The following is a 14,131-nucleotide window of genomic DNA, read 5'->3' on the forward strand; positions in this document are numbered from 1 at the left end:
AGTGTGTGTTTGTGTGTGTATATATATATATATATATATATATATATATATATATATATATATATATATATATATCAAAAATATTGATTGTGAGCACATTCACATGTCTTAGGCTGCGGCCATGCTACCACCGAGAGCGCGCCTGCTTGAGAGTGATGTCACCAACTCTCCAAGCATGAGCGCATAGTGTCCGGCAACTTTTTCTGTAAGTGCAAGTGGGGTTATGTATAGTTAGTTAGTTAGTGTGTGTGTGTGTATACACATACATACACACACCTATATATGTATATATACAATGCTGTTTTGTAGGGGAAAAAGTGCAATGAAAATTTAATTATATTTAAAATACAATAAATAATTCAGCTTTAACTAAAGGTGTAATGAAAACCTTCACTCTTAGTTGCCTTTGTGATATAAAGCTGTGACTGGCTGAGCTTGATCTGAAGTGATCGTTTTGGAGTCATCTGGGCAACCTGCCAAATTATCACCCCAAAGGTGCTCTCACCCGTGTCTCCCTGGGAACTTATTAACCGTAGTCTGGCCCTGGTGCAGTACCCTCGCATGATAAAGCTTTAGTGATCCCGAAGCCCCAGCCACCTCATTACCAGCTGTGAGAAGGATGTGGTTAATGTTCTGCCGGGATACCTACAGCATTTTACCACTTAACTAAAAGTGGGTGACTTTGCTCTGCGTCAATCATCAAACAATGGCAAAGCTTTACGCACTGCTTATGTAGTTATCTGCCTATAGAAACATGTCATTATTTGGGAATACCCAAGATGGTGCTTGATGTAATATACAACTGGTTCAATAAAAACATTCAGTATGTTTAAAAGGTCCGTGCTCCTTCTGTTTCTGCATGAAAATACAGATTACAATCACAGCAGCCCCCTGGTTTTATGGAGCACTAAGACATTGTTAACTTTGGATGGAGGTGCATCTGTCCCTTTATATTTTGTCTCACAATTTGCCAATTATAAAGTGATATTGTGCTGTTTTGGCTTTTTTCATTTCATTTGCAAATTATTATAATAAATGATTTAAGATGAAGGTATGATTATGAAAGGACGGAGTGATATACAGGCAGTCCTCGGTTATCCAATGGAATCCGTTCTGGAAGTAGCGTTGGATAGTGAAATCGTTGTAAAGTGAGTCCCATGTCAATCAGTGGCGGTGAGCGTTGGATAACGCATTCCGGCGTCAAAAAACGGCCCACGGGGTTGCATTGTAAAGCGTTGGCTATGCCATTCGTTGTAAAGTGAAACGTTGGATTATGAGGACTACCTGTAGCCAGTCGGTGAAGAGTAGGCCATTGGCACCTTTAAACAGAAATATGGGTCAATTCTAAGCATTTTTAAATGTTTAATGTTTCCATGTTCTTCATGAGCCTTACCTATTTTCCATGAAATTACAACTTGTGAAGTTTGTCTCTTCAGACAAAGGTTTCTTTCCTATGTTTTCTTCAAAAGTAATGATCGTGCCAGCATTAAACACAGGTAAAAATAGATAAACAGATCAGAATTATACGCAAACCACTGGGGGACCCCCCAAACCCCCACATTCTTTTCACAGTACACAAATAAGTAAAATGTTCACTTTATAGGTGATCAGCTCTTTGCTTAGAAGAATGTACTGTAACCACTTTATCCCTTGGTGGAACCTTGTGTATACAGATGCAGCGGCCATTATCCGATCATTTACCTGGAGAAATCCTGCACAATGCCGCGTGGTGATCCCAGATGGGCCGCTGCAGACATAATGGCCCATTGGATTAACACAGCAGGAGTCCCTGCAGTGTTAATCTTACAGGGGTATGTAAACGACACGCAGTAAGAGATAGGCTGAAACAGTCACTAACTGCGCGCCTTTCACAGGCGGTATCCTCGCAATGTCAAAATCCTGTGGGTCACGTGACCGTGGCATCTAAACAAAGCAGAGGGATACCGGCACCCCATAACAGTGCCTGTATATCGGGAAGTTGGGTGTCCCCGAGGCTGAAATCAACTTTGTTCAGCTCAGGAGACCCCCTGCTCATGCACACTATGAATAAAAATAAAATGTAAGCAGCTATCCGCTAAGGAAATTATTTTTTATTGGGGGGGGGGGGGGGGGGGGCGGGGGAAGGATTGATACTAGTGTGCGTGAGCAGGGGATCTCCTGAGTTGAACAAAGTTGATTTCAGCCTCAGGGACCCGACCCCCTACTTCCCGAGATACATGCTCCGTTATGGGGTGTCAGTATCCCCCGTGCTTTGTTTAGATCCCACGGTCACGTGACCCACAGGATTTTAACATGGGGATACCGGCACCCCATAACGGGGCTTGTATCACGGGAAGTAGGGGGTCCCTGGACCTGAAATCAATGTGTTTCAGCTCCGTAGAGCCCCTGCTACATTGTGTAATGTTCAAAAATAAATTTAAAAAACCCTCACCGCCCGTGAGGGATGCGCAGTTACAGTAGTGTGACTGATTCAGCCTCTTGCAGACAAGCAGACACCGGTAGGATTAACAAAGCAGGAACCCCTGCGGTATTAATCCGATGGGCCATTCGTCTGCCGCAGCAAATTTTAAAAGAATCTCTGGAAATATCTAAAAACCATTTCGAGAAATGATTGGAAAACGGCCGCTGAATCTGTATATAGGTTAATATGGTGCCATTAATGGCAAAAAGTGGAGCACTATGCTTCCAGAAAGGTGACATACTACAGAACTGATTCACAGACAAAAAATGACGGTGAGGTTTGGAGTAAACAGCATTAATGGTTTTATTTAAAACAAGAGTATACATATTATATGCAGGAGGAAAGTGTTTCTGTTTTTAAATACTGTAGATTCAAGTAAAATAGCAATTATAATGCATCATAACGCGGAGCATCTCTCTTTGTTTAAATGTCACGTTATCCAAGAGAAATAAACATTTTGTGAAGGTGTTAAGCCTTACAAGGGCCATTGATATAGCCATAAGTAATGACAAAACGTGACGTAGGAGACTGCAATTTGAGTACTGGCCAATGCTTTATGTTGCTCAGTTATAACTGACTTGGGTGCCAATCCCTGAAAAAATAGGGTGCCAGGGATAGATTAATATGGGTGCCAGGGATAGATTAATATGGCTGCCAGGAATTGCCAAAGAATGTATTTTTCCCCTTATGAGACATCAATGGATGAGGTTTCACTGGTGTTTTTTGGTTGCTTTCCTCTGGATCAAAATACTGTAAATACAAATACAGGATAACTATCTGTCGTCTAAAATTAGAATAAGTTGATTTTGATGGACAGATGTCTTTTTTTCAACCTCATCTACTATGTAACGCCAGAAAGGGCAGCTACACATTGGGGGAGACAGACTCTCACTCTCTCTCTGCGTCACAGGATGAACTGCACCTGTTAAGCCTATGGTAATCAATCCTTCCTAGTGATGACATAAAAACATGTTTCACCTGATATTCTTTTCTTAGGAAATCAATCACTTGTCAATGCGTAAATGCCTTTATTGTCATTGGGATCCATGAAATACATTCTTAATCAGATACTACACTGTCCTAGACATCACTTTTTAGCTGATGATTGCCTCAATTTGCTTTACACCAAAGAACATATTGCCAATACCAAGTTCCTGAGGACTCACAAAATGAGTGAAGGAAAGATTAAAAAAAAGGCCAAAGCAGCGAGGTTCAGAAACCTTTCCACATCGCAGACCACTTCAATGTTCATCATTTTGAGACCCATCATAATCTACTTACACGTTGTCCATCATGGAGTGTCCTATATCTAAAAACATTGGACACCATCTATCTATATATAAGCTACATAAGAAAATGCAGTCGTGTTGAATAAAGTGAAATTTGAAGGGTTTCTAGGAGCACCATTGAAAGGCTTTGAGTACCACTGTGATGACCACTTATCTAAAGAATTTGGATGCCGTGGAAGCATATTAAAAAATGTTTTTAAAGATCTGTTAATGATGCCTTTAAAAATATGGCGATCACCTACATTTAACCAACTGACCTTGCCATTACCCCTTGCGTCACTTGGTCCTAGATGGAGTTTCCTATTTCTGCAACCATTATTTATATTTGTATGGTGTAGAAGATTCTTTTGAATGCATCCCTGATATGCTTGGAATCCTGTTAACGCAGTTCGCGAACACATGGAAATTAAGGCATTTACCATAAATACTGATATTCCCATTTTTACAGAATGTGGTATCCTCACAAACACAAGTCTTAATTAATCTTACCATTGAATGGAAACAGTGCCAACCGACACAATGTTTGACAACCAGTGGCACCCTGTTGTATCAGAAAGATGGGGGACCATTTGGAAAGGGATGGGAGTGACTTGTTTGACCATAGTTCATTTACAGTAAGAGCAACTGTGTGACATGGGAAACGTGAATCATGCACGGAGGCATGAGGGGAAAATGGTAATAATGTTATAGTTTTTTTAATATATAAATATATATATATATCTATATAGATATATATATATATACATTCCCCTGACGAAGTCCTTTAAGTAGGACAGTTTCTAAATATAAACGTGCTTTCACCATATATTGCTTTCTCTTTTTTCCTTTCAGAGACTCTATTCCATGGTCATCTATTATGTTCCCAGTTTAATTGATTTTATATCTAGTAGTATACCATTTATTTGCGCCTGTGTTCTTTTTCTTTTTACTCCATATATAGCATTATTGTGTATAGTGCATACATTGTGGCAGCCATCTACATGGTACATTTTCTGTTTCTGCTGTGATAGCACACTTAGTATTTTATAGGAGATAATATATATATATATATATATATATATATATATATATATATATATTATGTTAATATGTTAATATTCATGTTGTAGTTTTAAGCCCCCTTCATTGTGCTGGGGAAAAGATCACCTCCATTCAAATCAAAAGGGATGATGTTATCACAGAATTGAGGCCAAAGTTAATTGAAATTAAATATTTCGGCTTGTGATCGGTTTAAAATGGTATTTTGCAGCGCATTCAACGGTAGGGTATTGTTGGTGTTGCCTGGAGACTTGATGTTACCTGCCATGGCAATACTGTCCATTCAGAAGACTAGTGGTGGAGAAGACATCAAGAATCATAGCCACAAATCTATTACTGTACATGTAACCTGACTGGCAGCCGTCACTGACCCTTAATATCCTGCACGCAGCTCTATGATTAAACTAGGTGCCCAACACTGATCTTAAACCAATCATATGCATTTTAGATTACAATAATTTAATGGCTGAATTGTTTTATGCATTATGGGTCTCTAACCCATAACACTCGCCTTCCCTTCTGAATTCTAGTTTATTGATAAAACACATTAGACAGTTGTATGCAACATCATCCAATATTATATAGAATTTATAAGATTATATATTTTTTCTCCATGTACACATAGGAATAGTTATGGTTTCAGTTTGTTTGTGATTTAAGACAAAGTAAATATATTGTACGCCAACAATATGGAACAACATTGAGAATCCATCAGTTTGATAAGAATGCTAGCAGTTTGAGATCTGGCTGCCCAATTTCCTCAAACTAATTAGAAACACAACGTACTATGGGGCAGCTTCATCAAGCATCTGAGTGCGTTGGCCAGTGTTGATGTCCATTGGACTTGAATGACAATACACCAGCTCCTGTGCTCTAACCTGTTCTGGTGCTTACTATAAATGCCCCTATGTTGCTGTGGTCTCTTATTCCATTCCTCAACACCCCATGGAATTCCCTTCCGACGATTGTCGAGCATTTTTTGAATCACATTACCTTTTAGATGATGTTGCTGTAGCTAAAGGCAGAATGGCAGGTCCCATTAAAATTTCATTCACATTACAGTATATGTGGGTAAAGAAACACAAAAGCTACAAACACATTTGCATTGTTAGGTCCCCGGAAGAAAGAGATATCAAAGTCTTAATCAGAACTTGGTGTTTAGGCACAAACTTTTTCCTAGGTTAAAATGGTTTTTTCCCCAAAAAGGTGTGTGTAACCTTAAAAAAAAAAAAAGGGGGGGGGAGGGGGGACTCAAAGTGGAACAGGCCAACATAATGATGATTTGATGTATTAAAAAAAACTTAACGGTCACACTTTTTACGGCATAAGCCAGCAATGCTTCTCAGAAAAGAACCACAAATACGGAGACATAACACATGCTGTAATATACAAATCAGAAAATGACAGAGACATCGCTTTGCTGCTGCTTTAATGATATAAGACTATTTTTCCCTTGTTTGAAGAAGGCGATAATTACACATTCTTTCCAGCAAAAATTTCCTTTTTCTAACTGGCACCATGATCATTTGTCTTTTTATAAAAAAACAAACAGAAAAAAAAAAAATATATAAACTAAAGAAAACAAAAAAGTACCTCTTTGGTGAAGCAGGTACCAATAGAATTTCATGTAACATTTTGTAAACTGGACTGCAATACAGCGCTATGCTTTAGTTTTATAAAGTTAGGTACCACAGATCTTCATCACAATCCTCCATGTGATTTTATAAAAGAATTTTAAAGCAGAGGCATAAAGCAAAAGAGAAATTAAGTAGGATATAAACATCCCTGTTTTAGATATATAAAAAAAAAGTGCATAATATTCTAGTTCCAATCTCTCCGTCAACATATAGCCATGTCAATGGTGGATACCATCTTCACTACCTTGCTGGTACTTACACATTTATCTGCAAACAACTTACTCTTGCCTGCTCAATAAAGTTTTTTTTTTGTCTGTGGTGCAACATGCAGTCCAGAGGAATAGGAATAAGATAGGTTGTCCCTTTTTTTTTAAAATTCAGTTTTTATTAACTGCATTCATTTCGGGTTTATAGTTTGTTCCTTTCATGATCGTTTTGTTTTCCAAGAAAAGACAAGTTTTTAGTGTTTCGGGTACACTACTTGTATTATGAGGAATTGGCATTTTCCAGCAGAGGGCCGTCTCTGTGCATGGATGGATGTGCGTGCTCCCTTTTGTAAGTTTTTGGGGGGAGCTTTGGGATAGGCTGAGAAGTGCTTTGTCGGGGTGGGACTGGTGGCCCGGTGGTAGTGCAAGGCAGTTCTAGATCTTGAGTTATTAAGGGCGGAGAAGGCAGGTGTCTTCTTGTTCCATGAGGTGAGGGAGTCTGTGGAGGAGGCGGGGTGAATGGAGAAGGGCTGTATGGGAAGAAGGTGTTGGGGTGTTCGCTTTTCCGTCCCAGAGGTGGAGGCTGGAGGTGCAGAGGAGAGCTGGAGAAGACGTCTGGGGTACGCACTGGCTCTCGTGGTGGTAAAAGTGGGGGGCTGTCTGGTGTGTCAGAGACTGATGAGCGGTCTGACATCTGGTACCGTGGTGAGTATACTTTTGATGTGGGTTGACGGGGTGGGATTGCTGGAGGGCTGTCCAAATGTTTAGACATAATCTGAAACACATAAGAGGGAAGCCAACTTAAGTAATACGTACCATAATAGTCCTTCACTGGAACCTTGGCTTCGTATTCATGTGTTTGATGAGGATAGGGGCGGTACTAGGGGTCATATATCATAATTAATAGCTCCAATACAGCCTTGTACTGTTATCTTGTTGTCTGTTATCCAAAAAGGAGAAGCTTTAGACTGTCGGAGGTGTGTAGTTACAGTATTCTCAGTTTATCTACACTCAAACATGTTTGCTTTTTAGAGAGGCATGGGGAGTGTTTAAATATGAAACTGCTTGGATGGTATATCAGGAGAAAAACATTTCTACTTTAATATAACGAAATATACGGAGGGTTTTCAAAATGCTTGTGAGAAACTGAAGGTCATTCACTAAAACAGGTGAATTGTGCCACAAATATGGTGGGTAAACAACTGAAAAGATGATCAAAACCACAAGAAAATGAAACCAAGCACGTGGTTTACCTTTGAGGGCGATGACTCTGTTGGGGCAGACTCTGGTCGTCTTCGAGGAGGGACAGGTGGAGGAACGTGCATTTCTTCAGAGTTCTTAGTAAAACTTATAGAGGATACTGAAGCAGAGCCTGCAGAAGATTTAAAAATAAATTAATTAAAACATGCAACTTCACACTTTCGTTACAAGTCCGAATAACTTTAAAACATATTTTGGCTCATCTCAAAATGCGGATTGTAAAATGCATAAATCTAAGTCTGTGATTTCAAACAGGGGTTCTGCGGGCACCCCTCAAGGGTTCAGCAGCTGAGAGAGGGGGCGGGGGAGGGGGGTAGAGCTGGGACACCCCAGCAGCAGCCTGGCATTCACCTTCTTCCGGTCGCCGCCGGAAGTCAGGTCCAACTTCTGCCCGACTGCAGGGAGCTGTGGGACCGGCGCAGCATGGGGGGGCCTCCTCGCCTCAAGGAAAGAGGTGTGTGTGTGTGTGTCCAGGGAGGTGGTGGAGGAGGAGAAGAGAGAAACAGGGATGGAGTGGGGGGGGGGGAGAGAAAGTGACAGGAAGGGGGGGGGGGCGGAGAGACAGGGAGGGAGGGGGGGGGGAGAAAGTGACAGGGAGATGGGGGGGGGGGGGAGAGAGACAGGGAGATGGGGGGGAAGAGAGACAGGGAGGGGGGGGAGAGAGACCGGGAGGGAGGGGGGAGCAGAGCGAGGGAGGGGAGGAGAGTGAAACAGGGAGGGAGGGAGGGAGGGAGGGAGGGGAGAAGAGCGAAACAGGGAGGGAGGGAGGAGAGCGAAACAGGGAGGGAGGGAGGGGAGGAGAGCGAAACGGGGAGGAGAGCGAAACAGGGAGGGAGGGAGGGAGGGAGGAGAGGAGAGCGAAACAGGGAGGGAGGGAGGGGAGGAGAGCGAAACAGGGAGGGAGGGAGGGGAGGAGAGCGAAACAGGGAGGGAGGGAGGGGAGGAGAGCGAAACAGGGAGGGAGGGAGGGGAGGAGAGCGAAACAGGGAGGGAGGGAGGGGAGGAGAGTGAAAAAGGGAGGGAGGGAGGGGAGGAGAGCGAAACGGAGGGAGGGGAGGAGAGCGAAATGGAGGGAGGGAGGGGAGGAGAGCGAAACAAGGAGGGAGGGAGAGCGAAACAGGGAGGGAGGGAGGGAGGGGAGGAAAGCGAAACAGGGAGGGAGGGAGGGGAGAGCGAAACAGGGAGGGAGGGAGGGAGGGGAGAGCGAAACAGGGATGGAGGGAGGGAGGGGAGGAGAGCGAAAAAGGGAGGGAGGGAGGGGAGGAGAGCGAAACAGGGAGGGAGGGAGGGAGAGGAGGAGAGAGAAACAGGGAGGGAGGGAGGGGAGAGAAACAGGGAGGGAGGGAGGGGAGGAGAGCGAAACAGGGAGGGAGGGAGGGGAGGAGAGCGAAACAGGGAGGGAGGGAGGGGAGGAGAGCGAAACAGGGAGGGGAGGAGAGCGAAACAGGGAGGGAGGGGAGGAGAGCGAAACAGGGAGGGAGGGGAGGAGAGTGAAACAGGGAGGGAGGGGAGGAGAGTGAAACAGGGAGGGAGGGAGGGAGGGGAGGAGAGCGAAACAGGGAGGGAGGGGAGGAGAGCGAAACAGGGAGGGAGGGAGGGGATGGGAGGAGAGCGAAACAGGGAGGGGAGGGAGGGGAGGAGAGCGAAACAGGGAGGGAGGGAGGGGAGCGAAACAGGGAGGGAGGGAGGGGGAGGAGAGCGAAACAGGGAGGGAGGGAGGGACAGGAGCGAAACAGGGAGGGAGGGGAGGAGAGCGAAACAGGGAGGGAGGGGAGGAGAGCGAAACAGGGAGGGAGGGGAGGAGAGCGAAACAGGGAGGGAGGGAGGGAGGGGAGGAGAGCAAAACAGGGAGGGAGGGAGGGGAGGAGAGCGAGACAGGGAGGGAGGGAGGGAGGGGAGGAGAGCGAGACAGGGAGGGAGGGAGGGGAGCGAGACAGGGAGGGAGGGAGGGGAGCGAGACAGGGAGGGAGGGAGGGGAGGAGGGGAGGAGAGCGAGACAGGGAGGGAGGGAGGGAGGGAGGGAGGGGGGGTTGCAGAACGAGACAGGGAGGGAGAGGGGGGGAGAGCGAGACAGGGGGGGGGGAGAGCGAGACAGGGAGGGGGGGAGAGCGAGACAGGGAGGGGGGGAGAGCGAGACAGGGAGGGGGGGAGAGAGAGACAGGGAGGGAGGGGAGGAGAGCGAAACAGGGAGGGAGGGAGGGGAGGAGAGCGAAACAGGGAGGGAGGGAGGGGAGGAGAGCGAAACAGGGAGGGAGGGAGGGGAGGAGAGCGAAACAGGGAGGGAGGGAGGGGAGGAGAGCGAAAAAGGGAGGGAGGGAGGGGAGGAGAGCGAAACGGAGGGAGGGGAGGAGAGCGAAATGGAGGGAGGGAGGGGAGGAGAGCAAAACAAGGAGGGAGGGAGAGCGAAACAGGGAGGGAGGGAGGGAGGGGAGGAAAGCGAAACAGGGAGGGAGGGAGGGGAGAGCGAAACAGGGAGGGAGGGAGGGAGGGGAGAGCGAAACAGGGATGGAGGGAGGGAGGGGAGGAGAGCGAAAAAGGGAGGGAGGGAGGGAGGGGAGGAGAGCGAAACAGGGAGGGAGGGAGGGAGAGGAGGAGAGAGAAACAGGGAGGGAGGGAGGGGAGAGAAACAGGGAGGGAGGGAGGGGAGGAGAGCGAAACAGGGAGGGAGGGAGGGGAGGAGAGCGAAACAGGGAGGGAGGGAGGGGAGGAGAGCGAAACAGGGAGGGAGGGAGGGGAGGAGAGCGAAACAGGGAGGGAGGGGAGGAGAGCGAAACAGGGAGGGAGGGGAGGAGAGTGAAACAGGGAGGGAGGGGAGGAGAGTGAAACAGGGAGGGAGGGAGGGAGGGGAGGAGAGCGAAACAGGGAGGGAGGGGAGGAGAGCGAAACAGGGAGGGAGGGAGGGGATGGGAGGAGAGCGAAACAGGGAGGGGAGGGAGGGGAGGAGAGCGAAACAGGGAGGGAGGGAGGGGAGCGAAACAGGGAGGGAGGGAGGGGGAGGAGAGCGAAACAGGGAGGGAGGGAGGGACAGGAGCGAAACAGGGAGGGAGGGGAGGAGAGCGAAACAGGGAGGGAGGGGAGGAGAGCGAAACAGGGAGGGAGGGGAGGAGAGCGAAACAGGGAGGGAGGGAGGGAGGGGAGGAGAGCAAAACAGGGAGGGAGGGAGGGGAGGAGAGCGAGACAGGGAGGGAGGGAGGGGAGCGAGACAGGGAGGGAGGGAGGGGAGCGAGACAGGGAGGGAGGGAGGGGAGGGAGGGGAGGAGGGGAGGAGAGCGAGACAGGGAGGGAGGGAGGGGGGGTTGCAGAACGAGACAGGGAGGGAGAGGGGGGGAGAGCGAGACAGGGGGGGGGGAGAGCGAGACAGGGAGGGGGGGAGAGCGAGACAGGGAGGGGGGGGAGAGCGAGACAGGGAGGGGGGGAGAGAGAGACAGGGAGGGAGGGGAGGAGAGCGAAACAGGGAGGGAGGGGAGGAGAGCGAAACAGGGAGGGAGGGGAGAAGAGCGAAACAGGGAGGGAGGGGAGGAGAGCGAAACAGGGAGGGAGGGGAGGAGAGCGAAACAGGGAGGGAGGGAGGGGAGGAGAGCAAAACAGGGAGGGAGGGAGGGAGGAGAGCGAGACAGGGAGGGAGGGAGGGGAGGAGAGCGAGACAGGGAGGGAGGGAGGGAGGGGAGGAGAGCGAGACAGGGAGGGAGGGAGGGGAGGGAGGGGAGGAGAGCGAGACAGGGAGGGGAGGAGAGCGAGACAGGGAGGGAGGGAGGGGGGGGTTGCAGAACGAGACAGGGAGGGAGAGGGGGGGAGAGCGAGACAGGGGGGGGGGGAGAGCGAGACAGGGGGGGGGGAGAGCGAGACAGGGGGGGGGAAGAGCGAGACAGGGAGGGGGGGAGAGCGAGACAGGGAGGGGGGGGGAGAGCGAGACAGGGAGGGGGGGGGGAGAGCGAGACAGGGAGGGGGGGGGGGGAGAGCGAGACAGGGAGGGGGGGGGAGAGAGAGACAGGGAGGGAGGTAGGAGAGCAGAGCGAGACAGGGAGGGAGGGGAGCAGAGCGAGGGAGGGAGGGAGGGGAGCAGAGCGAGACAGGGAGGGGAGCAGATCAAGACAGGGAGGGAGGGGAGCAGAGCGAGACAGGGAGGGAGGGGAACAGAGCGAGACAGGGATTGAGGGGGGGAGCAGAGAGTCAGGGAGGGATGGGAGGGGGAGCAGAGCGAGACCAGGAGGGAGGGAGGGAGGGGGGGGCAGAGCGAGACTGGGAGAAGGGTGGGTTGCAGAACGAGACCGGGAGGGAGGGGGGGGGGTTGCAGAACGAGACAGGGAGGGAGGGGAGCAGAGCGAGACAGGGATTGAGGGGGGGAGCAGAGAGTCAGGGAGGGAGGGGAGGGGGAGCAGAGCGAGACCAGGAGGGAGGGAGGGAGGGAGGGGGGGCAGAGCGAGACTGGGAGAAGGGGGGGTTGCAGAACGAGACAGGGAGGGAGGGGGGGGGGTTGCAGAACGAGACAAGGAGGGAGAGGGGGGGAGAGCGAGACAGGGAGGGGGGGAGAGGGAGACAGGGAGGGGGGGAGAGGGAGACAGGGAGGGGGGGGGGGGGGAGAGTGAGACAGGGAGGGGGGGGAGAGTGAGACAGGGAGGGGGGGGAAAGCAAGACACGGAGGGGGGGGGAGCAAGACAGGGAGGGGGGGAAGAGCGAGACAGGGAGGGGGGGAGAGCGAGACAGGGAGCGGGGGAGGGGAGCAAGAGGGAGAGGGGGAGGGGAGCGAGACAGGAAGGGGGGAGAGAGCGAGACAGGGGGGAAGAGATGGGGAAGGAGGGGGAAGGAAGAGACATGCAAGGGGGGGAGGAAGAGATATGGGGGAGGGGGGATAAGAGATGGGGAGAGACGGGGAGGGGGGGGGAAAGAGAGGGTTGGGGTTCACCAGAATTTTACAAAATAATTCTAGGGTTCCTTAACCAAAAAAAAGGTTGAAAACCACCAATCTAAGCAGTCACAGTCCATATAGAAAATAGAATGCATGATGAACGGTGTGCAATCCATGCCGTACAGTATATTACATTTTCCTTTTTGTTATTTTTTTAATAGCCCTTACACTAGAGGCAGCTCCATAAAAGTTGCTATTGTATAATTGTATATTACTATTTAAATATAAATTACAAAGTCGTTATTGCCCTCCCAACTCTATTCACTCTTACTCAAAATACGGCAAAAACACCTACGTGAATGAAAGGGACTTGCGGGATCTGAATCGAACACACTGCATACATCAGTGGTGCTGGATGCTGCAGACGGAGGTGGGGGTGTCAGTGGCGTCCGTGGGGAGTTTGGAGCAGATGCTGCGCTTTCTATTTCGCTCTCAGGGATGCGACTGTAACTGATTTTCCTTGGTTCCTGTTGCAGGGGCGTGGGGTGCCTCATCGTACCTGGCCTTGGATTGGATGGGCGCACACCCGGAGACTTTAAGGGATAACTGTACTTTTTGGGCTGTCAAACACAGAAGGTTTGGAATACATAGAATAATTGTAAACAAAGGCTGATCAACAAAGTACCAAACCTTTCTATAAACTCAGAATATGCTCCATGCACAAACTACAGAGATACAGGGAAATCGCACATAAAAATCACCTCTATGTTGACGACACACAAATTTACTTTTCAACCCCAGACCTTACACCTGCTGTACAGACCAAAGTTTCTGAATGTCTCTCTGCAATATCATCCTGGATGGCCCTCTGCCGACTTAAACTTAACATGGCAAAAACAGAGCTCCTCCTACTTCCTCCCAAACCTGGCCCTACTACAGCAGTGTGCAAACTGGGGGGGCGCGAGACTGACTGCGGGGGTGCAGGGTTTACAGAGGCCCCGCGCGCTTCTCGAAGGCACGTAAATTAAGTGCCGGGGAAGCGGTTAAGGCCTCTGCAAACCTCACTTACCTTGGCTCCGGCGACTTCTTAGACGCGTCACCATGGCAACGCGGCGGCAAAATGACCCAGCGAGGTCATGCGACGTCACATTGCCCTGGCTATGTCATGACCCCGACACCGGAGCCGAGGTAAGAGAGGGGAGGGGGGGGAGGGGGGGGATGGCGCGCAGAAAGAGGGGAACTGCCGGCAGGGGGGCGCAGGGAAAAAAGTTTGCGCTCCCCTGCCCTACTACATCCTTCCACATTACTGTTGGAAGTACTATTATTCACCAAGTAGCCCAAGCACGCTACATAGGGGCCACACTCGACTCACACTCTCACATTCAAAACGTATC

At 49.4% G+C, this 14,131-nt stretch overlaps 1 protein-coding gene across 3 annotated transcripts in view; it reads right to left on the reverse strand.

The window, feature by feature from the left end:
• Positions 1–6,200: 6,200 nt before the first annotated feature.
• Positions 6,201–14,131, reverse strand: part of SOS1 (SOS Ras/Rac guanine nucleotide exchange factor 1) — a 114,607-nt gene continuing 106,676 nt past the window's right edge. For all 3 annotated transcript variants that reach the window (XM_075596428.1, XM_075596429.1, XM_075596430.1), the window contains 3 exons: positions 13,093–13,357; positions 7,885–8,003; positions 6,201–7,406 (listed from right to left, as the gene is read on the reverse strand). In XM_075596428.1, coding sequence (XP_075452543.1) covers positions 6,912–7,406; positions 7,885–8,003; positions 13,093–13,357 — 879 coding nt within the window. In that variant the 3' untranslated portion in view covers positions 6,201–6,911. The remainder of the gene's footprint in view (positions 7,407–7,884; positions 8,004–13,092; positions 13,358–14,131) is intronic.

The sequence above is a fragment of the Ascaphus truei genome, chromosome 4 (genome assembly GCF_040206685.1).
Source record: "Ascaphus truei isolate aAscTru1 chromosome 4, aAscTru1.hap1, whole genome shotgun sequence".
Lineage (NCBI taxonomy): Eukaryota > Metazoa > Chordata > Amphibia > Anura > Ascaphidae > Ascaphus > Ascaphus truei.